This window comes from Anopheles moucheti, chromosome 2 (assembly GCF_943734755.1).
Source record: "Anopheles moucheti chromosome 2, idAnoMoucSN_F20_07, whole genome shotgun sequence".
Taxonomy (NCBI): Eukaryota; Metazoa; Arthropoda; class Insecta; order Diptera; family Culicidae; genus Anopheles; species Anopheles moucheti.
This window is the reverse complement of record NC_069140.1, coordinates 38,859,156-38,883,645: the sequence shown is the minus strand read 5'-3', so window position 1 is coordinate 38,883,645 and position 24,490 is coordinate 38,859,156. Positions and strand designations below refer to the sequence as shown.

The 24,490-nt window shown below is 38.4% G+C and overlaps 1 protein-coding gene across 2 annotated transcripts in view; it reads left to right on the top strand.

Annotated features, from left to right (window-relative positions):
- LOC128299615 (atrial natriuretic peptide receptor 3) overlaps positions 1-24,490 on the top strand; it is a 50,991-nt gene that overhangs the window by 2,158 nt on the left and 24,343 nt on the right. Inside the window, exons 2-5 of one of the 2 annotated variants that reach the window (XM_053035621.1) lie at positions 15,634-17,361; positions 18,729-18,912; positions 19,480-19,682; positions 19,792-19,896. In XM_053035621.1, coding sequence (XP_052891581.1) covers positions 16,818-17,361; positions 18,729-18,912; positions 19,480-19,682; positions 19,792-19,799 — 939 coding nt within the window. In that variant the 5' untranslated portion in view covers positions 15,634-16,817 and the 3' untranslated portion in view covers positions 19,800-19,896. Of the gene's footprint in view, positions 1-15,633; positions 17,362-18,728; positions 18,913-19,479; positions 19,683-19,791; positions 19,897-24,490 lie in introns of those variants that run through there. The other variant, XM_053035620.1, reaches the window with a different exon arrangement.

Below are 24,490 nucleotides of genomic sequence, written 5' to 3'. Positions count from 1 at the left end.
CCTTCCTATCGGTGAACAATATTGACGTGAGGTATATGACGTACGTTTACGTACGTTGTGAAATGGGGTTTTTATATTGCAGTTTTGTTTTTTTTTCTCCTAATGCCAGAGATAACGTATTGTAGGATCGCATTTTTGTTTGGAGCGTGACGTGTGACCATAATTTGATGAGATCTATTCTTTGGTAATTGCTTATTGTCTGCTGGTCTAGTAGTGAATGTCCACTAACACAGGACAATCTTTCATCGTGACGGTTGCTAATCTAATATGACGGAAAGTAAATGATCTACCAGTGAATTTATGTCCCCTATTTTCTAGAAGGATGAAAATGCTGTCGGGCGTGGAAACTCAAGCGATCTGATTGCTTGCGACAATACAAAAATTCGTACCTTTGCCAACAACAACAACGGGAGAAGAGATTTGGTGGGTTAGACCTGAACCGTGAAGGTGTCGTATCAATTCCAGTCTCCTGTACTATGCCCATTCGATGTGCCCAAGTGGTTGATAAGATATCAACAGGACTGTATGTGTGTTTTTTTTCTCTCTGTCTTCTACTTGCTTGCTTCTAATCGTAGCCACGAGGGGATGAAATCGAAACGCGCCGACTGACTGCCCATGGCCGTTATTTGATGGACTGTATTGTTATCATTTTATTTTCGTATGTTCCCACTTTTTGTGCTTGTGCCACCCGTGCCAACGGTGCAGTACTCTGCTTGGTAGGCAGTAATGATCGTATAAATCCATCCGATATGACCACGGCTTCACGGTAGGAAAACGTGTAGCTACTGTTAGCAGGAAATTACGGCACGAACGTTCCAGATATTCAGGTGTATTAATGGCATTGAAAATTGGAAAAAGGAAAATTGTTGTGTAGTTTTCCAGCTTGGCACTCAGATCGGATTAGTCGTGCTCTTTTCATACCTCAATCTTTTCTTCTCATGTTCAGTGAGGTGTGCTTGAATGCTGCTTGTCAATAGGTGACGCAAAAAGCTTATCAAAGACATACACACGAACAAAAACAAAACCCCACCTTGCGAGAAGAGACTTCCAAATTGCTCGGAACGGCTATCGTCTGCAATACGTCTGCGTAGTCATCACGCCGTTATCTCGATGGTGTAAAAATTTTTCGGTTACCAAACGTACGGCTAATTTTAAACTGTTGCTCTCAACAAGGTAACATGGTTGCAGCAGATAAGTGAAAGAAAACAACTCGAGGTTGCATGCTATGGATGTTTTTTGTGTGTGCTACAACGATATTTTTATTTCTAATGAGTATAATTTTGTTGTTTTAGTTGATTAAAATAATACCGCAATATTTTTATCATTTTTTATCAAATAAACTGAAATTTTGATAAAAATTAAAGTTACTTTTGTGAAATGAATACTGAGCGGTTGATGCGAACTGGATGAATTTTATGTCGTTTTTTCTTCGGTTTCCTTTTATATCTCCCTTTTGTATCGCCGTCCAGAGGCTGATAATAAAGCTATAAATATTAAGTAAACGCTTGCCATATCATGGCATGCTAGTTTCGACAACTAAGCAAGCAAGTAAGTTAGCAGAAAAACACAGCAACACACCGATTTGGATCCAAACGATCTAAGCACTCGAACGGGCGCGCGATGCATAGCTATAAAACCATCATCGCAACACGGGAAAACGGGAACAACAACAAACAGTAAATAAATTCCATCAATCGCTTCGCACGTACGGTAATAGTTTTTCGCTGCACTTATCGGTTATCTTATCTCGGGCTGGCTGGCTGTCGTCAAACAGCTGCCCCATGACGCCAATGCGCCCGGCACAGCGTATCGATAATTGATGGAAAACAACGACGGCCAGTAGATGATGCTTGCCATTGGTGTTGTAGGTGAATGGTGCTGGGGTGGTGTTACAGATTTCTTTTTGTCTGCTTGGTAATATTTGGGGTAGGCAGCGTAGTGGAGCGGTTTGATTCGAATTGGTGCCATGTTATTAAAAATTTTGGTTTCGCAATCACAACACTTGGTTGGCTTTGATGGAAGAAAACATGTTTTTGATTAGAATTAAGCGCCAATTTTTCGTGTGACAGACGTCTTTCTTTTGTTTGAGAACAGTCACATGATCTCGTTTCATTCGGATTAATGCCAGCAATCGGCTATTCAAAGAACGAGATGACATCGCACAATGGGCTGTTCGGTGCAAATGTCTGGATAAAAATATTCTTAATTTTTTATGTTCATTAGGTTTTGCAAGACCACACAACCGTATGTATCTTTGCAATATTGACTAACATCAATATGGTTAGGAGGCTTAAAGTAGTTAATAAAAAAAATAACTATTTGGATTTGGATACTAAAAGAGCTTTTCGATTTATAGAACACAGTACATTTTACTTTGTGTAATTTGTTCAAATGTCTTTTTCTATTGACTAAATAACCTTGCGAATACAATACCATACATGCAATTTGCCGTCACTGTTTTTGGTTAATAATTCTAATAATAATTTTTTTCCAAAATGAAAATGTTTGAATACAACAATTTCTTATGGTTTGTTACGTTAAATATGTAATAGATACTCTAAATAAGCAGTTACTAGCTATAAACCGAAACAAAGCTACTCATAATTATTATTTTTTTACAAAATTTCCAATACAATCGCGTTTTCTGAAAAGGGTTACAACAATATACAACAAATTAGTATATGCCAATGGGAACACCAAGAATCTTACATTACCTTACGAATACATTAAGTGTAAAATACCTCTTTCATAATGGCATTAAGTTAATGTTTGAAAATTAATTATTGCATTGATTATAAAAACTAAATAGCTATTATTAGCTTATTGTTAAACACTGAATTCATTATGTATTCGGTTGATAAAAGTTAAAATTTTGGTCAATCGTGCCGGGAAATGCCCGATGTGGTATTGGTCTCAATAAATAGATTTCTAATCAAACGGCTCTTCCTTCGCCTAAGCTAACCAGCGCCACCTTCGCTCAATTGTCGTAAGCATGTTCCAAAAAAAAAACCCGACTTTCCTTACATTTCCCCCTCGCTCAATACGCTGTGTGGAGGGAAAATCGCAAAAACAGATCACGAAAAACACCTCCCACCTGGTGGCAGTGGTGGTGTATGTAAATAAATTACCGTCAATTCGGTTGAAGCTATTTCGAGAGGCAATGGGACACGAAACTGGGCGATGCAAGCCATACTACAAATGAAGCTCGCATGAAAAAGGAATAATCCTTCTAAGTAGCGTGTACACACCGGTCCGTCGGGAGAAAGGTGGAAATCCAGATGGAGAAATCCCCGAAGCGGCGGTACCACAACGCTAAATTTCAGTTCGCTTGATGATGGAAACCAGCGCCAAGTTGAAGGGAGGCAATGAAAGCAAAACTTATGCTAAACCGATCAGCTAAGGAAGATGGGGTGATTTTTTTTTGTTTGGTTTTGTTTCTGGTATACCATTTGCCAAGAAGTTTTTGCCAGGCGCCAGTCCCGGATCTTGGAAAACGCGTGACCTTCTGGAATTTGACCGTCTCTGGGAGACCGTTTACGGAGCCGTTACGTTTGTTTAGATAATTTTCTTCAGCATTCTGTTGCGTCAGCCAGGTGGAGCTGATCGGAAAGCAGTTAGTATATTTAACAGATTGTCTGCAGGAGACACAAGCGCGTTAAGTTCGTTTGCTTTCTTTCAGGGAAATTATTGTCTGATATCGGTCCGTACGAGAATCGATAGGAAATTTATGTTATTATTTTATGATAATATATGCAAAAGTAATTAAACATTATATTAACATCTTCCACAAACACTGACACAATGGAGGTATAAATATCTTGTTCAAATTGATGGTTTATACGTGTTTTCGTGATGAATTTGAAATTAAACACCTTGGCCTTTGTTGATATTAATATCAACCACAACCATTTTGAAATGATTGTTTTGCTCATTATCATTATGATGATGAAGACCAAATTACAATAATGCGAATCCTAAAAAAATTCTTTACTAGTTTGCTTTTAGAAAATATATTCATATAATTAGTAATTGATACTGTTACAAACTAAGTTCATTCAAAAATGGTTTGAGGCCATCCTACAATACAATTTATTTATTTAATCGAATTATTTTTCGCCGCTTGAGATTTATCAAAACATAATCATCCTCAATGCAGATGTCTGATGAACCGAAACCGGACCGAAACTGTATTAACCGAAACACATATGTGACACTGGAGATCCGTATTTGCTAAACCACTACTCCCCTATCCCGTACGCACATTTGCTAACTTTCCCGCCCGCGAAAACAAATACCTTCCGTCCGTGTCCTTTATGAAGGTAATTTAATTTCAGCGTGCCTCCGTGAGAAATGTTTACGGTGACCTTTTTCATGTAATTTGAGCCCCTTTTTTGGTCTGGCCCGTGCGGGACTACGTGAGTTGGTGGAAAAATACCCTCCAGCTAAGTTCTCCCCGGTGCCCGAAAACTGTCACTCAATGCGAATGTCTTTCAGTGGAAATGGGTCGGTTTTGGGCTAGCTGGAAGGATGGTTGAAAGATTAGCCAGACAGTGTCGAGCATCGGTACAAGGGTTTGAAGTGCTGTTGGACTTTAAACGCCGGCTCTCAGCCGGTAATTCGGGTTGGTTTGTCTGGTTAATTTTTATCCTCTTTCCGATGGTCAAAAAAAGCAAGAGCAATAATAAATGTTATGATTGATTGTGCGTTTGATAGGATTGTTTATGTTGGAAAAGCGTGTAAAAAGGTCAAGCACAAGTGCCGTAAATATTTTTTGGTTACGTTAGTTATTCAATTGATGTACAAAATGTTATCTAGTGCAATGCTGCTCTATTTTATATTATTTTTATGATAATTGGTACTAATTCTGTGGTTTTTAATCCTAAACGTTACAAAAAATAGATGGAACATGTAACGTTGTAATAATTTAAATACTGGTTTACTTGATTTTGGCTGACTTCCCTCTTAACATATTCACTGAATTCAACTGTCATTTTTCGGAATGTTACCCTATTTTTACAAATGTTTTTTGATTTTGTTTAAATCTTTTGTCGAAGTATTGCCGGTTTACGAAAGGTTTCATAGCATCTTGATGTTGTTATCAAATAAATATAACCTCGTTTTATTTATTCATGGCAACATTTTAATTAATTCTTCTTAGTATTATTCTAACGTGTCATTATTACTTTACAGTGTCCTGCATTATAGTATTTTTTCATAGCTGTTGAACTGGCACAGTTGGTCAGATGGTCAAGAGATACATTATTGTGACGAACCGCGGAGATTTGCGTGTCTCGAATTTTTGCGTATATTGAATCAATATTGTTTTATATTGAAAGTTACAGTATTTGCGTTTGATTGTTGCGGAAATCAAATGTTAAATGAATACAGCAACTACTTATCACATACTGTAGGTCATAAATATCGCTTGCATAGATCATTTGTTTGGATTATTATTTAAAAAATTAGGAGTTATTTTTATTTTTGTAATACAACTATTCGAATACATAAACGAAATCAATAAGGTCATCTTATTGTCCACGAATGGGTGGTATATGTGAGGTTTATTATCTTTTTCATTCAGGCTCTAAAATTGCTAAATCAATTAAACCAAAAACGCTGGGGTTAAAAATTATCCACTACAAGAAAAAACTTAGATTTTTATTAACGAAAGAAGGTAACTGTTTTGATAGCTAAAACATAGCTTACCATTTTTCGTACCAGTTCCAGCTGGTCTAGGGCGTGTTTGGATACACATAGTACCGTTTCCTGTACAAGGCGTCCCTTTTGCCCTGTAAGGGGACTGATTTATTTTTTACCGCTATCGTTGCGCCATGACTACGTGTTTTGTAATTTATCCACCAAGCAAACGTTCCTGATTTTCGCTGTTCGTTCCTCGTAACGAACCCTTAATCGACGAAATCATCCCAGCTGTCGTTTATTAAACCTCGGGCGAGTTTACTTTAGCGAGCTTCTAAAATTTCATTCGTCCCATCTCGGATGGATATCGTTATCTTTCCAACGTCCTTGTTGCAACACTTGGCATAAAATTGACGCCAAGCAACAACAACATAACAACAACAACAAAATCAAAAACAAACAAATTTCTAAATCGATTCCAATCTAAATCTAGTACGATGGCTTTCATCATGCTTTCGATTTGATGGCAATTTTCGTCCTGCCGTGCGCATAATTTAGTGCGTTTCCTTTAAATCCATCGATTACATCGGTGTGTGCTTCGGTAAAGTAATAACGTCGTGCCCATGCGTCATTCGCGTTGTAAAAAGTGACAATAAACGCAAAAAAAAATCCTTGAAATCGCAAGTGAAATTGCTCCTTTCATTGAAAATTGAAAATTGACAGCAAAGGGAATAAAAATTTGGGATTTAACCTCTAATTGTATTTTTATTTCCTCCGCTTCGAATGAAGAATTTACCAATGCGTAGAAAAGCATACCGGTTTTCCGGCCTCGGGGTAGACATGCCAGGTCATGCCCGCCCTTTTAACGACGGCAAGCAGCCGGGCTGTATCGAAGCGAGGCGCGAAAAACGTGCTTCTTTCACGAATGACTGAAAATGAATAGCTGTTTGCTATAATTGAAGTAGTTTTTCGCGTTGGAGCCATTTATCCTTTCCGGGGAGGGTTTCTGTGAACCGTCCCAACGCTAGGTAAATTCAAGCTATTTTTGCTTTAAAGACTTAATTGTTCGTCGAAATCGTTGTTGAGCACTGTTTAGCGAAGGAGTTCTTAAGGTGCTGCTACCAATAAAGTAAGTTACCAATGAGCCAACAGTTCCATGTCACCAGATTTATTGCTGTGATTGTTATAATATTCTTTGAATCTTTAACAGTCACCTATCGCAGTTAAGAGGCCGTTCAGTAAAATAATATTCATTACTCATAAGTAATACGAATGCAAATGTTTCAATAATGAAGTTAATAACAAGTTACTACTGCTGTGTATGACGCACATAATGGAAAGCAATTGAACCAACTCAAGCAGAGTGTCTATGCATTGTGCTTTAAAGCAGGTTCATGGTCACTAAAATCAGTTAAGCAGCATGGAGAGACACTTATTTGTAAGGACACTTCCATCTGTGCCGTCATGTTTACGCGTACACGAGAGTCTTAGATACCACCATCCTATAAACGAACGGCCTTTCTCACTCGTTGCGTGTGTTGGCTTAGCTCATCAATGTTGATTTTCTTTTCAATTTGCGGAACTTTCCAACTGCTCCCTTTTGATTGCTTCCAGCACAAGCCGATTCTGATTCTCGTTTTTTTTCCAGTCCAGACTGTCGGCACGTTTCTGTAACAAATTATGAGGATTATTTTCTAGATACACACGGAACAGTGATTGCACCAGAAAAGTGAAGTTTTCAGTATGACGGTGAAACGAAAAACAACTGCTGCAAAATCAGAATATTTCCTCTGTCGCAGATACTTACTTCCTTAAGTTTGTTTATCGTTTACTGCCACCATTTGGCACCGGCACGGTTCGTTAGTGTAGGTGGTAGAAAGTATCATTTTAATGCTCTTAGCGTCAAACAAACATACCTGCTCTGGGCGCATTTCCCACATCAATACGTTAAATATTAAAACTGCAAGAAAACACGTCGAATCCTCAGTGTACAATTTAGCAAGCAATTGAATTACAGATACAAAGAAAGATTTGAATAATGTTATACATTCTGTAATGAAACAGACCACCAATTTGTTTGACCAGTAACGTTTTTTCGGCTAAGCGAATTTTCTTTTTATCTCATTTTGATTCAATTAAACTACACGCTACTACAGATTGAAATACGACCGCACCGGAAAAAGTTAATGTTTCCTTTGGGGGTTGGGTACTTGGGTAATATAATTCAACTCGCCCACAGAAAAGGCGCAATGAAAGTAAATTATTCTCAGGAGCGAATACTAAAACTGTGAAAGCCTTCGCAGTTTTTCTTTTTGTGAACCAACGCTCGTCTCGTTCTTGTAATCGTCAATCCTGTTGGTGAGCACTGGACGCTGGCGAAATATTTGACACTGACACGGAGAGGATTTACTGTTCTGGTCTGTCTCTGAGGCTGTACGAACGTTTTGCTTCTGGGTATACGACTGTAAGTTCTTGCGAGACAAGCCATCGATTACCAAAGAATGCGAGGCCCGAAATGGATGAGATCGTAAGTGTTTTGGGAATTAATTGACGTCGTGGCAGATTCAGCATCCAGGTTTTTTTGGACTAGAAGAATCTACAGAAAATATAAGCACTATAGGGCACTGGTCCATTGATTGTTATTACTCAAGTGAGAAGAATTAATTACATCAAAAATAAAAACTATAAAATATCAAATTTCTATAATTTAATAAAAGTAGATGATTTAGTCAAAGTAACAATTCAAATTTAAACGTTTAACATATTTAACGTGTTGGAACAAACGAAATACTTGTTAATGCTCAATTCTTACCTACAGTACAACTTTGTATGTGGTTCTTTAATTTACATTCCGAATGTCAAATATCCGCATAAATCCTACCGTGACCTACGTGCCGGAATCCTGCACTGACCACTAAATGCATTCGAATGCATTCTGCCCTTGCAGTGTAAGTTACCAGAGTGCTTCTGGTCAATCTGGTCAAACCGTTGGTTCGGCACGTACCATGAACCATCGGAATCTGTGTCCCGGTTGGCACTACCACCGTTTACCGACTGTCCAATGTCCGTTACAATGGTTGACCTGGAACGGATGTATTACGGAGATACACGATTTGGGCACGTAAACGAGGACAAATTTAAATCGAGTGCCGAACACCTTCAGGATAAAAACCTCAACCATTTGCAGAACTCTGCGCCAATCCCCATATTGGAGCAGTTAGGTTGCTACGGAAGATTTACTTCGGTAGCACCGATCCCACCTGGGTGCTGCACATTTATCCAGTCAGCACATCATCTTGGGAATGTAATTTCAAGCTCAAATGAAGCAAATGATTGTTTCTCCGGCTGGAAGTGTACTTGTTGCTGTGCACGGTGGAAAATATATGTATAAATTTTAAGCCACGACAGATCACGTTCATAGGTGAGCGAAAGTAAAGAGATTAAAAGGGACTGTGGAAAGCAACTTTTTTCCTTTTTTTTCCCGAGTGAGATGCTTTCGAAGAAGGAAAACCCCATCAACAGGTGCATAGGTGGATGGTCATGGCGAGTGAAGATTTAGCCGGAAATTGATTTTCATGTACCCGACGCTTTTTCTCACACTGACGTCAATGGTTTACATTGAGGCGAGTTGCGTTCGTCCAATAGCTAGCATCATATTTTTCTACAAATTAGCCCTATTGTTCATCAACTTCCTACAAATAATAATCCAGAGAAAGAAACATGGTTGGAACATGCCTTTTATTAATTTTCTTTTATTCATTCAGAATTGCCAACCCGCAATTTCCTGCTATACCTAATTGACACAAAACAGAATGCCTAAGTTCAAGGTTCAAATATTCTGCGGAAAAAAATATTTCCCTTACAGCGCGAGTTCTGTTTTACTTATTTTGCCAAATATTCTACCGCAAACTGCCTACGCACCATTAAGTGGGTGTGAAGGAAAACCTAACACAAGTCAACATACTTCCATTCAACCTTATCCAATATCGGTTGAAGTGTTTTCGGATTGTTTGCGGTTGACCTCGCTTATGATATTATTTGTTTCTTTTTATTTTTTGTTTTGAGTCCTGTAGAACCCGTAGAATTCATCGAGCATCTTTGAAGTATTTGTAAATATGCTTGCACCCGCAAAGTGGTACATTTTTTCCGGATAAATTAATGTTCGTTGTCCTAAAAGCCCTGGTTATGAGTCATACATCCTAAATTAGTTCACGTATTTAAAAGCTCTTTTTTATTTCATTTACTGATTATATAACGAGTTTTAAAGCAGATCGGAAGATTCTGCAAACAAATATAACTGTAGCACCATGGTTCCTTTCCTTATTACAATTGTAACAATTGGTAAACTTTATTATATTTATTGATACATATAATTTTTACAAATAATTTTGATCTAAATGAGTTCTATCACTGAAACCAGAAGAACACAAACAATACGTTATTGAACGTAAAAATGTGTTATAATTTGTGGTAATTCATGTGGCTCAACAGCACAGCTGTTTAAAGCTCGGATCAAATATGCCATACATATGTCCACGGTTGGACCAACTGTTCGAGTTTCTTCACTCTTGAAGGGTTGAAATTCCCCGTCGGCCGAAAGTTAAATTCTAAGTACTCTCTTCCACGAACTTATAATCTTCCACTACTTCCTTCCATACGCCTTCCTCACTCAGGAATGTGGAGTGTTACTTACCGATTCAAAACACTTTCTCTCAGACGTCTCACACGGACCCAACAAAGTTTTACGTACGGAGATGTGCGAAAAATAATAACCCAACAAAAAAAGTCTCACATGCTTCATCGCAACAAAATTATCAATGAATGGGATCGTCGTACGGAACATTCTGCAACAACGCTTTGTTCCGCATACGGGATTTTGTTACAGTACATACAAAGTGGTTTATAGAAAAGCAGTGTAAGGATAGCATTTCAATGTTGTTTGAAGTACATTTTGCCTAGCAAACTTCCATCAGTCAGTTGTGTGCACATTTTTAAACTATTTTTGGGAACGGTTTTGCGTCGATACGTTCAAACGTTGGACGCCATTGGTTAAATGTTTATGACAGCAGCATCCTCCAGCATCAAACGATGTAGTAGCTCTTTCTTTTACTTGTGCTCCTTTGTCTTTGACGCTTTCTTTGAAAGTAAGCCTATGTGTTTTGGCGATCAATATGATTGTTGTATGTTTTTCCGTCATGCTAGCGGCAGCAAATATGCCGCGCGGTGGGATATTGCAAAGTACGTAAATTAAATATTCTCAAACAAAATGGTTCGCTGTTCCGGTCACTTTTTTCCAGGAAAGCTCAATCAAAAAGGCTCCAGATGCAGACTGGTGCCGGTTTCAACTTTATGTGATTTTCTTTTTATATTTGCTGGAAAATTTATATTGACATTAGCTTTTCGCGTTTCTATTTTTTTATTTAAATAAAAAGTCACTTATTCCTTAAATATAGAATTTCACTTTTTTTGGGATCTATCGTCCAATAACTCAGAAACTTCTAAGCAACATACACACATGTGCATATTAAAAGTGGACGAACATTCTTCAACGGGCTCCTTCTAGCAAAACCATGCCGCGTGATCGATTTTTGCCGAACCCAGCGACAGTTATTATCGTCACGTTGGTGGCACCATATCCGCAAGGCTGTTAGATAATCTCACTTTCATAACTTATGACAGATAAAGTTTTCGTAATAGAAAACAAAATCTGCCAAAGTTATTCTAACCCGTGACGGATCGATTTTGCACCTTTACTTGCGGTCGTGTAGTTGAAAAGACCGCTATTGGATGGTGTCTTTACTTTGTATATCATGTTATGATTGATTTACGGAAACTGTACTTATGCAATAGAGATTAAACGAATAGTTAAAGGTTTCAAAAACAGACATATTTTGCAAAGTTTAATCAATTGATCTAATACATCTACAATTTGTGCTTGAAAAACATTATCAATTGTATAAAATGGATTTCACAACGTGTGGGAACTGTTTTTATAACTTCAAATTATTTCAATTAATCTATTTGTGAATTCGAAAATCTCTTGTTTTTGTTTTATAAAATAATGAAAACTACAGAACCTCCTAGCAAAAGTTACTTATTATGAGAAATGCAATAACAAAAATAAAACGCATAAAAGTCCTTGTACACCGAAGAACAAACACTGAAAACTGCTTGACAAACAATCAACATCACCTCACCTGCCAAGTTGCTCTGCCATGACACTATTTACACTATTTTCCCAATAGTGACACTATTTGCTACAGAGGAAACTCAACATTGTTGAACATCTGATTTGACAATCAAACAGGTGAAACTTTGAAGCATTCCACTGGGTTCGAAAAGTCCGCAAACTTCAAGCCAAAACTTTGCTAGACGACACTTAGCGAGACTGAATTTCCCAGACGGCACTGCGACCGCGGCGATAGACCGGTGAAGAAATTGATGAGCAGATTAATTAAATTAACTTTCTATTTTCTATGCACCAGAAGGCTATATTTCACAGGCAAGCAAGACGTTTAAAAAATCGCTTCAAACTGATCAGCCATTTAAAGGCGTCTAGACAAGGCGGGGTTGTGGAAACGGTGTGTAATTAATTGTTTCGATTAAAATACTTCACAAAGAAGTTAAGCTAAATCAATCCAATTATCTTGCTCCATAGAAGAGTATTCTTCTTGGTATAACGACCTACTAGGTGACGCTTGCCATTTCTGGCATTACTAGATTCATTTTACCACGTAGCCTGATAGTCAGCCATTCCTACGGAGAGTTGGTTTGGATTAGATTTTAAAGCGGTTCTGTGGTGTGAATCCAATATACTACCGGGCTGCTCGCGTTGAGAGAAGAGTATTATATTTTTGAATAACGTTCCTTCAGGGTTGACAAGGCTTGGAAAATCGATTTATGAAAATTTAATAAATTTCAATAATAGTAACGTTTAAAAGGTTCTACAACACTCAATGGTTAATTATATGGTGGAGATGGTAGCGTAATAGAAAATGGCGCTTATTCCAGAATTTCTAGTAGCAAAGACTGACTATCCAGCAATGTGATAAAAATAAGTCTGCCCGACCTGATCGTTTGCACGAAACCTAAAAGTTTTATGATTTCCAAACAATGTAGGGATCGCCAAGATATGAAATATATAATAAATATATGTGATAGAAGCATATTCTGATTCGTATATCAATAAGTATCACAAATAAAACACTAAACTAGTATTAAAACCATTTAAACAAATATTTGAAAATCAAAATATCATAAATTTCCATTATAAATTTCCTCCGGTGGTGAGTATCTTCACACGGCAGGCTTGGGATACAATCCCAACTTGACCAATCTCCCGTACGGGTAAATTAAATTAAAAAATAAATAACAAACAAATGAGGATATTGAGCCGATAAGGAGGAGGATAAATTTCCATATTTTAGTTTAAAATTATTTAAATAAGATCAAAAGTTTTTAAATTTTTAGGTTTTTTTAAGCTTAACGAAAAAGTGTTAACAAAAGTCCCTGTTTGGCAGAGAGTTGAATAGAAATTGGAGCTGAATTTAGGGAAAGCTGTAAAGTACGCATAATCACACAATAAGGTATGATTCTCATGCTGGTGCCTTTCTATTCCAGTAAGCTAATCTAGGAAGATGAATTATTCACACTAACATTACATCTTCTAATTAAGCAGTCTTTGTTTAGCTTACTGCTTGAAAATATGTCAATCACAAACACATATGTTGTGATTATACACTGGTCAAGTTACGTAGGTGTGATTTCATAATTCTGTCACACCTACCACGTTCTCGAAACGTTTAACTGAACTAGCGACGAAAATTGAACACCCAAGCTTAGCCATTTCTGTTGAAACGGGCATGAATTGAATAAATAACCATTTCAATCACGCGCTTCAAACGCAATGTTGTGTGCATATAATTTCGGATTAGAATTATTTACCAAGCTATCTTCTCTTACACACTAAAACCTCTTCATCACAGGGGTTGTGTACGCGCGCAAATAGCGACTTCACCGACTCCATCAAACATCCTAATTTTAGAAAGCGCTCGATCGTGCTAATCGTCAGTTATTGCGAAAGATGCGTTTTTCAAACCCATCAGTTTTCAATGCTTGTGTGCGGTATTTAATCAATGTTGATACTATCCGCGGAACCTCCAACTGGACAGCTTTTACTGCACGGTACACCCACGAATGGAACTGTTTATAATTGTGGCTACCACACTGCCGCCACTTCGATGTACGATTTTAACCGCAGAATTATCGGTATACCGGCAGATGAACGAACGATTCTCCCTAATTTTCAAGGTGATCAAGCGCAAGAAATTCCTGCAATGAGGAAAGCGGAAAACGTTGGCGTGGTTGCTTTTCCTGTAACAAGCAAGTGGATTGCGTGTACCATAACGATCATTCATGGTAAGAAGTATGGCTTTCCCCCTTGACCATGCCTGTAGCTGCCAGGATGTTTACTTAGCGCAACCCTCGTCAACTATGCTGGTGCGGTTACGGTCAAAGTTCGGTAATTAGATAGCGGCAATGGTGTTGGGTTAAATGAAGGTTAGGTGCTTCACTTCAACCTGGCGCACCTAATGCCAGTGAGTGTTTTGTGAATTTGTGTGCTCATCAGAAGATGCAAACTTTCTTTTTAGAGTGTACTGCATAATCCAATATCCAAGGTAACCATGGAAATAATGTGCCTCGTTCAATTCGATTCTCGTAATAATCTGTTAGTCACGTGCTCGGTCTCATAATCATGGAGAATTATTAGAGAGAAGCTTTTAATACGAATAGTTTCCGCTGGATTGTAGGTTTTTTTTCTATCTTTACTGATGTTCCATGGAATGGCAAATCAGGATGTTTGTGATTGATGCAAAATCGTTGTATATAAATATCAATATTTCAATCAATATTTAAGAAAAATTCCATCCGTGCAATGCGCCTTGGTAAAAATAAGTTGATACGACTTGCCCGTTATATTTGAAATTAGGCTATTAAAAATCATCACAGTTCTTCTCAATTATGATTAATGCTTTTTAGTTCTTAGTTGTCTGCACTTAGTAATTTTTTTGTCAAAACAATAAGCTACTCAAAATTATCAATTTTTTCCCGCATTTGCATGGGCGGAGTACTCTTTTTTATTTTCGAAAAATACAGAATTTTAATTTCATACTTCATTTCTTGGGAAGTGTTGAAAATATTTAAATCAAATTGAAAAAAAAAGCATTAAAAATAAAACATAATACTCCCATTCGTTCTTTCTCCTTTGAACCTCGATTTCACCGTACTTCTAAAGGTACTTCGCTGTGCTTTGGCCAAACATCGTCAACAGCACGCAGCACGATCGAGTAGAGCAATCTGGTGCGAAATGAAATTGTATTTATCATGCGGTTCTAAATTATTGATTGCTGCATTTCTGTTTCTCCTTTCGAATCGTTCCATTTGATCCAACCAACCGAATTCCCTAGTTGGTTACCAAGTTTGGTTTAGGACGTCAGAATGGGAAGCATGCTAGAAAGAATGCTGAAAATTAACTGTCATCCGCACCTGATTCCCACCATATTACCGCGAACGCCAGCAGGTGTCCATTTATTAAGCTCTCCTGCTCGGAATGTGTGAATGTGAAAGCTTCCACATATCTCGAGTTTTTCGAGCTTTCCCCAAATGCGTTTTGTTTTTAATCCTATCAATTTCACACAGGTTTTTACGTTAGTGGGAGTTTCAAAAAATTGTAAGTTACACATAATTGATCGGTTTTTGGGAACAGATGAATTGTTCAATTCAGAAATAAGAATAAGAAAAGTGAGGATATTAATCGGAATTTATCGTTGGCTATGTATCAAACCCTCCAGCAAAGAAACGATAAAACAGATAAATGGTTCATCATAATTCTATATTCATTCGCCAAAACCTCCAAAAACCATCAGCCCCTATCCAAGCGGATCAAGTCCAAACCCAGACTAAATATGTTTCGCTTTACGCTCGTTTTCATTTCAGATACAATCTTCCCTCCATCAACAGGCACACTCATCAAAGTCCATCAAAACGGAAGGATCCCGAAACGGCCGGGTCCGGTCGAGAAGTGAAACGTGATCCTTTTTTTGTGTGTGTGCGTGTGTTTTTATCCATCGTTCTTACATTTTCCGTGCGGATACCACTAGTTTTCGTGCCTTTTTTCGCGGTTTTATCCACCACGGAAGAAAGATTCCGGCATCTAGTTGTCCGTCGGCAGTGTAATCTATCTTCGAGTATTTAATTAGCCGGAAACGATTCGTCACGTCTGCTACGATGGTCGACCGCCCGTGAAGATGGAGGAATATGGCTTCGATGGACGGGACCATCGTTTGGCCATTTCTCTACCCGTTTAACTGCTCACCTGGTTGAGTGATTGGGTGCATGAAAAATGCTGCCCAGATAGAAAGGATTTCCGTCGGAAAGTGAGCCAAGGAAAAAAAAGTGTATTTGTGCAGTCGTGGTGTGTGCAAAATAAAACGAAAAACGCACGTATCTGTGTGTTAGTGTGAATGAGGAATTTTACCGACAGGCTGATTGATACGCGTATCATTCATACGGCGCGTATGGTTTGCGGTAAACTTCCATTCCGTGTTATTCCGTGTTTGGCACACAAAATGTTCCCTTCTCGCTCTTTATTTCCTTTCCATGGTCAACAGCACAAAAATCACTTTTAAAAAGGTAAACAAAAAAAAAAGGGAAATAAATCACTCCACTCAACGGGAACAAGCCTTTGCGTCAGGCCAAGGGCCGTCAAAAAACGCTACCATATCAGCGTGCTTAAGCTTATGCTGATTCTGTTTTCACGAACGGGAAAGCATTAGGATGCAAACCAAAGCAAGTGGAACGGGAAAAGCCAGACGTGCGCAAATAATATCACCATTTCCCAGTGACGTGAGTTCCTGCATACATGTTTAGTGCGGTTTGTTGATTTTATTGTCAAAACACTTTTTTGGATTATACGACCATCGGGTAAAGCTCGCACAAGGAGGCAAAATGGTGACGAAAAATCGTTCTGCGTCGTTAGGAAAACAAAACAGTAAAGGAAAACCAATCCGCTGGTACAAGTGATTGAAGGAAAAAAAATTCCCCAACCGAAAGACGCGAGCACGCCACGGCGCCAATATAAAGTAGTGAGTGTGTGTTACCACAAAACCGCATTAGCGAAAATGTGCACAAGGACCACGCGTTGCTATTGGTTCGGTGGTCCCGGCTGGCAAAAAGTGCTGTGCTATCGATGCGTGTGCTTTCTGTCCGTGCTGTTTGTGCTGGGTGTTGTTGTGCTGTTGCCCGCACCAGTTGAGTGTGGCTGCCGACGGCTGGTGCAGAAACCGTGTGAAGCGATCTGTGTCCGCCCGAACGCGCTGAACCGCCGACTGACGCTTGGGACGCGGCCCGACTACGGGGAGGACGCGGGCAACGTGTCTTTTCCGCTCGTTTCCTCCGATGTGTGGACGTGCGAGCTACGGATCGTGGTGATCATGCCGGCTAATACGAGCGTCGAAGCGTCACTGCCACGCGTGCGACCCGTGCTGGAAAAGGCGGAAGATTTTATCCGTCGCGAAGGCATCTTCCCGGCAGACGTAGCCATCCGGTGGATTCCGTTCGATGATCGGTGCGAACAGGCACGAGCCACGGTGATGGCGATGGATGGTACGGGAAGCGATTACTGCGGGCATCTCATACTTGGACCGAGCTGTGATTTTGCTTTAGGTAAGTATCTTCTGTTTGCTAGTCAATCATACAACGAACCGTCTAGGTTAATAGGTTAATTGTTACTCGAAACATTTAATCTGCTTATAGGTTTTCGATTGTTCAAAGTAAATTATGTTATCTGAATGTTTAAGTAAGTTTAAGTGTTATAAATACAAAACTATTTATTTTACATTACAAAAATAGAACGTTGTTTAAATATAACTTATGCAAATGTTAAGTTAATAAATTATTTTATAACACTTTGCAACACTTAACAAAGTATCCTGAAGTAACAGTAATTGTTAATCAATTAAGCATATTTATTTTATCATCACACTTAATGAAAACTCTCCGCACAATTAGCGAAAACACCTTTTATTCGTTGCACAGTATTAATTAACCATGAGTCAAGTTTCCGACACGAATATGAAGTTCAAGTTTGCTCATTTGTACCACCTGGTACCATCATCAAACAAACATCATCCGGCACCACAATCAGAATGATTAAATGAAATCAAATTAAACAGAATCACAATGATATCCATCACACCTGCTACTATCCATCGTATGGCGAGGGCAAACATCATATCGATCGATGTGCCATCATTAAAGGAATTATCTTTTTGTATTTGTTATCTATCCAATCATTCCATATCGTAACACATGTTTAGATAGTAAATCGTAACGATACACAGATACTACTGTACGTAGATACCACATTGCAATTGCTTTTGTTATCACGTTATAGAAAATGCAGTTAATTTATGTGCCAAATTAAGTCAACTTAGTCACTCAATAAAATCAATCGCGTATAATTACCACTCTCCCCAGTAAGTAAAACAATAGAATTGTTATAGCTTAGTTTCACGTGAAAAACAGAAATTTATAAATGCGATGCCAAACAGTTGGGGGTTCATTCACTAATCGTTATAGCTTCAATTATAGCTTTTTGCGCGTTTTGATTGTTGATCGATGTAATCGTTTCAACATGTGTGTAAAATGATAGTGCAATAAAAATGAACCTTACCCGCTATAAAATCTCCCTCGAAGCAATTTCATGCTATCAAATAAACGATTCGTTTAACCGTACCCACTGCCTTCATGCGCACCATGCGCCTCCATTAGATACAGTGCGTTACATATGAGTCACGCACCGTAACGCTTTAAAGCTTTTATACGGTGTGTTTTTGTACCGGGAAAGCTTACGCTCCCTAGACAACAACCACAATGTTGCTATACGTTATACACGCTACGAAGGGAATGAATCAAATGAACACATACCTGATTTAGAAAAAGTGAAAAAACGAGTATTTTTCTTTTATTTCAGAGTAACTTTGTATATTAATTTTTGTTTTCTCTTTTCTTCTCTCACTCATCTATAAAAGCGCCCGTTGCTAGAATCGCCCGTTACATTTACAACGATGGAATTCCTGTGATAACCGGTGCGGGATATACATTCGATTTCGAGGAACCAAAGACGCACTGTGAAAACGAGTTCCACATGCTGTTCCGCACCGGGTTAGTCAGTTTCAAACGGATGGCATTCTTCATGATTGAACTTATTCGACAGTAAGTACTTGGGGAAAATCTTTAGTTTTACATTATGTTCTTTGTTAGGTTTTAATACGACTAGACCATTACCCAACAAAACCATAAATCATCGATTATCGTGGATAGAACTTTTGATAGGCTGTTTAGTTTCGCTGTTATCCTAAATTTAAATTCATCTATGGAAGAACCCAAAATCATTAGCTTTTGGCAGCTATCAGTCAAATTTGTTGACCGCAGCTGAATTATTGGGACTGGCAACCTTCGTTATCAGATTTTGTCGACTTAAATACCGGCCTAATATCCGGACCGTTCGGGTCGATTAAGCAACGAACACGAGAACAAAAGTGGAAAAGAAAGCTTTATGACAGTGATCCTTAAGAGTGTAGTATAGTTAAACGTAATAATTACGCTAAATTGTAGACAAAAAAAATATCTTTTTTAAATAAATAACTTTTACGAGAATTTTCAAATGTTGCTCAATTAATTTAGAACGTACAAGAACGTAATATGGCAACTGAAATGCATTTTGTTTAATTACGGTTATTAAAACACTTATTTAATGTCCCTTTTTTTAATGTATTGCAGCTTCAACTGGAACCGTGTGGTATATTTTTACGATCGACATAGTTATTACAATGTGGCTGGTCCACAAACGGGTCACCTGCTGATGAATACGATGGCAGAATTCTTCCGCCACGAAAACATTACCTACTCGCCATTCTCAACCGATTCGGCACGTACAAACTTTACCGAAAGCCTAAAGGAAAAGGTCGGCCTCAGCTATGCAAGTAAGTACCACCGCATTTGGCAATCTTTTCCAAACATTGAACATAAAATTTATATTATCTAGATGCCTATAGCATTATTATTAAAATCAAAGCGATGTTTGTTTAACAGATTTATAGATACTCATCGCACATAGCTACCTGTTGCAATCCGCAATATATAGTTTTATTTTTGTGGCTGGTTACAAAATGCGCTGCTCGTTTGTTTTATTGCCCCTTGCAAATATATGCATAATGAGTGTGTATGGATAAGAGTTCTTCTTTTCGTAACCGTGTGTTATCTTAGCCATCTAATCTGGTATATATTTAGACCCAAATCCAACATTCGAACGACACAATACTAAAAAGTTATCGTTTGCGTGAGGCCTGCAACTTGATCGCAGTTGTCTTTCGTCTTCTTGGTAGGTATTTCGCCTCGATCTTTCCATCCGCCTTTCCGCAGTACGATGGGCACCAAAGACTGCGCGGAAGGCAAATGCAAATGAATGATGCATTGCAATGTGAGCCGGTGTTTGCGTCGTGCTCGTGTCGCACCTTCGCGCGCGGCGATGCTTGACAAGTGCCGATTAAAACAGCACTGCACGTAGCTAATTTTCTGACAAATGCATCTACGATAAGCCAACCTTCCTTCCTTCGATTCATTACCCCATCGTACCATGTTGTGTGCAAATTAACATCACCTCGTCGTATCAATCAAATTGCCACGAAGCTTCACTCCAGGCCAGTCTGCTAGCCCATCGGTCCGATCGATGAAATGCCAAAATGGGTAACGTCGGTAGAATACGCAAACAATCTGTATCTTTCTACCATTCAACGCGTTTTTTGTTGCTGTTGCTCGACTGTCCTATAAAACGGCTATGATATTATTATTTCTTCCAAGAGATTTTCACTAAAAGATGGGCTTGGTTGAGATTAATTGAAACATAAAAAATGGACCAAATTAAAAATGTTGGTATTTCTGAGAAATAAAACAATAATATTGTAAATTTTCCACTGAAAATTCGAATATTTCCTTATTTTTTTCAATTGTAAGACCTTATGTATGTTTAGAGGGTATTTGAAGCAGCACCAGTCTTCGCACGACTGTACCGGTCCAAAAAACCAATCCGGACCAATCCCATCAAACCCAAAGATAAAAATGGCAGGTCCAGATCTATTGAGGTTGGTGTGTCGATAAAGAAGAAGAGACATACTATCAGATAAATTGGACGTTGCACTAGTGTATCTCAGAAAGTTGTGTACTATTAATTTATAAAAAGTGCACAGAAATGTATTTTAAAAATGTAAATTTCCTTATGCTATATTGACATGATTTCATAAATTTTCCTTTGGAAAAATAATAAATCCTTGACGTACGTAGTAGCTAAAATCTTGCTAGAGTTAAACATTTTTTTTTAATTAAATATAAGCATCAATCAATGATATGCATGTAGCTTTTAAGAAGTACATAAAATACGTAAGTTTTAAATTAATACAAACCACAAAAAATAACGCCGCCCTACGAAAAACAAAATAAATAAAATAAATGTTCAATCAACAGCTGTTGTTTGTCTATTAGTCACAGTAACTTAAAAAAATTTGATGAGTGCTTCATTATACGAGCAGTGGTTATTTCTAACAAGTTGATCGTTTAAGATAAAATTAATGGTCGGAAATTTTATATGTCTAAAACATAATTCTTTCATGGTTATGTTCAAGTATGTAGATAAAATCATACTTTAATCACCATGTTGCAACTAACAAACAAATGTTATTGAAGCAGTAAAACCAACTTCTTCCTGGACAGAACAGCTTGCTATTGTATTGAGTATGGCCTGTTTCCTTTAATTCCACAACATGCACATACACACATTGTTTCAACATAATTATGAGGTACAGTAGTTTGATGATTATTTTGTCACATCAATGTCATCATAATATTCTACAGCCTCTGCACATCTCTTAACATCAGTATGTTTCAAAAGCGAGAGAGCTTTTGGATGCATGATGTAAGTCTTCGATGAATCGTAACTGACGTTCCTTCGCCATCAGCTGCAAAGTGAATTGTGTTTCATTTCACGAACGACAGTTTATTATGGGAAAAACTAATTAAGCTCCCGTTTAAGCCCTGGTGCTGCCACATGGTTGCGAAAGCATGCTACCCGTTAGGACATTCAGTTTTGTATTGGATGACATTCAGTTCGGATGAAGTTTGTTGTGTATGCGAACGGTTGATTTACCTTCGTTCCTGGAGAATACCAAAATATATTTTAATCATTCTATCGAGCTTTAAGTGCAATAATAATTTATGAGTTATGGTTATTCCACTAGAGGTTAAATAAAATATAGTTACAAGGGAACGCTTCTTGGTGCAGATAGAGCCGTTCAACTCACTTCCAAATTATACATCCAGTCTTGCATTACCCTTAGGACCTTCACACATTTCGTCTCAATGTTGACCACACTAGCAGAAGCTTTCGTTTGTTCGTAAAAAAAACGCTACCCATTTGCGAGGTTCCGTCCGCTGCTATAATGCCACTGTGCCGTACGCGGCATGAAGATTAAGCGTCGTTATAACAAAAACGACCACGAGCCGCCCATTTTAGATGGGATTACAAATTTATTTGCATTTGTCTTTCGATCCGACATAAGTGACTGCCCCGCGTCGCCCGTTGCGGTCCCCGGCGTGCTGCCAACGTTTAAAGACCACCCTGGCCGCGCAGTATTGCAGGTGATTGAAAAAGAGACAAAAAAAAACGCACACACATCACAACCTGAAGCGTATCGTCGTCTATCATGTGTCGTGTGGAATGTTTAGCTCGTTTCAGATTTACCTTTTGCTAGCAGGCGGGTTTGATTATTCGTCTGCGTGCCGCCTCCAGTGCAGTCGCGTTCCATAATGGACGCGCGCGTAAATGCGATGCGCATGGACTACGCAAGCAACCGCTCAGGTGCGGCGCTGAACTTGAACCTGGATTCTAATTTTAGACACCAGCGTTTGCTTAAACCTTCGCGAACACCATCTGCCATCCGTCCCGTGTCCTTTCTCTTCCGCCCCACTGTGCGGGTTGAAAGCTTGCACAGAATTTGATTAGAGACATTTGACACACATGGACGGCTAGCAAAACAACCGCAAATTTTGTAAACAGAACTGCACACAGTTGGTACAAAGAATTGGTTACAGTTCTCTCTTCTCTATTGTTATAATAAACTTTATTCATTTTACTATGGTTTTTTTTGTATTCAATTTTCATATAGAACCAATTTTTTAATAATAGAAATTGTGTGTGACATATCATTTAGTAAGCATGAACGTTTTATGTGCGATTTTCGGAGCTTCTCTAACTGTCTGGCGTAATCGAATTTCAGCTTAAATTACGCATGCAATACATCATTTGTTGAGCTTGCCAACCTTGGAAAGCTAACGCCCGTGGAAAGCAAAACGAATTTGGTCAAAATCATGTGTTTACCATACGTACAATGAGTACCCACTGTTACCCTTTTCGCGCCCTGCCCGATACAACCCACCACGCTAGCACAGTTAATTGTTTATTGATGATGGTTTGGAATCTCAGATTAGCAGTATATCAACAGCAGCTGAACTGAACCGATGGCCATTCGGTACTACGTAATTGAGGCAACTTAATGTATCATACGTACCGTCATTGAAGAAATCACGTACGTTAAAGTTGTGCAAGCCAAATTGTCCCCAAATAGCTTACTGGTAAACGCTCTCTGAGAAGTTATACATTTATTAGCGATTTTTATAATATTAGCATTCACTTCATATGTTACTCTCAGGATATTTCTGTTTTTATCTGTGGAATTAAAAAAAAACAGTATTACATATCTCTTCAATTTTCATCTTATTTATCAAAAATCTAATAAGTGAATAGTTATGCCACAAAGGAAGATAAATAAATAAATTGATTAGTTCTTTACTTACCCAAATACTTCCCCAGTAATCAAATTAAGATAAACCGCTGCATGATTTTAATGCAAAAGAGACATGAATTGACCACTGCTCAAAAGGGCTCGATGAACATGTAGAGAAAAGAGTAAAAAGGATTTCAGAGATAATTCAACATGATAGAATTGTTATGGATTACGCTACAACGCTGTCCACTTTTATTCTCCTTTTCCTTCTTTACTCCGATTCCACAAGACACTCACCAACCAACATTCTGACAGAAAGACAGCATAAGAGGCTTATTTTTGGAACGTACCCATGTTTATTCCTTCGGAAGAATGAACTTTTCACGAATCTCGTACTACCACGTGCCCAATGTCAACATTGTCCATAACCATATCGAGGAAAAGACGTCGGACGATGACAGAAACGACCTAATAAAAAAGAACGGGCTCAACTACATATTTATATTCATAAAACTTCCGACGAGTTGTGGCTCACACTGACTCCCAAGTTACTTCCTATCGGACATAGAATTGACATTTATGAATATTTTTTTCTACTTGTTTTATTTGACCAATGCTGGCCATTTTGTTTTCACATCGCTATTGTCCTTGCAGATGGGCCACCTAGCTTGTTGAATATGATTGGGATTTGCCTACCCGTGGATGGTACAGCGTTTGCAGCAGGATAAAACCATATTGTAAAACTACCTGCCAGCCGGCCGTGTCACCGTAATCTGTCCGGGTTGTTCGTGCTGAAAGCGCTGAATAATTATGGGGACTTTTATGCACTGGATCTGGTTTGCTTGTCCTCGTGACGCAATTGTTTTCCCCATTATGCGATGGTTTGTTGGTCAAAGTTTGCTACACAAATAAAGCTGTGAACGATTGTTTTACCAACTTGTACCGTTCGCAGTTTT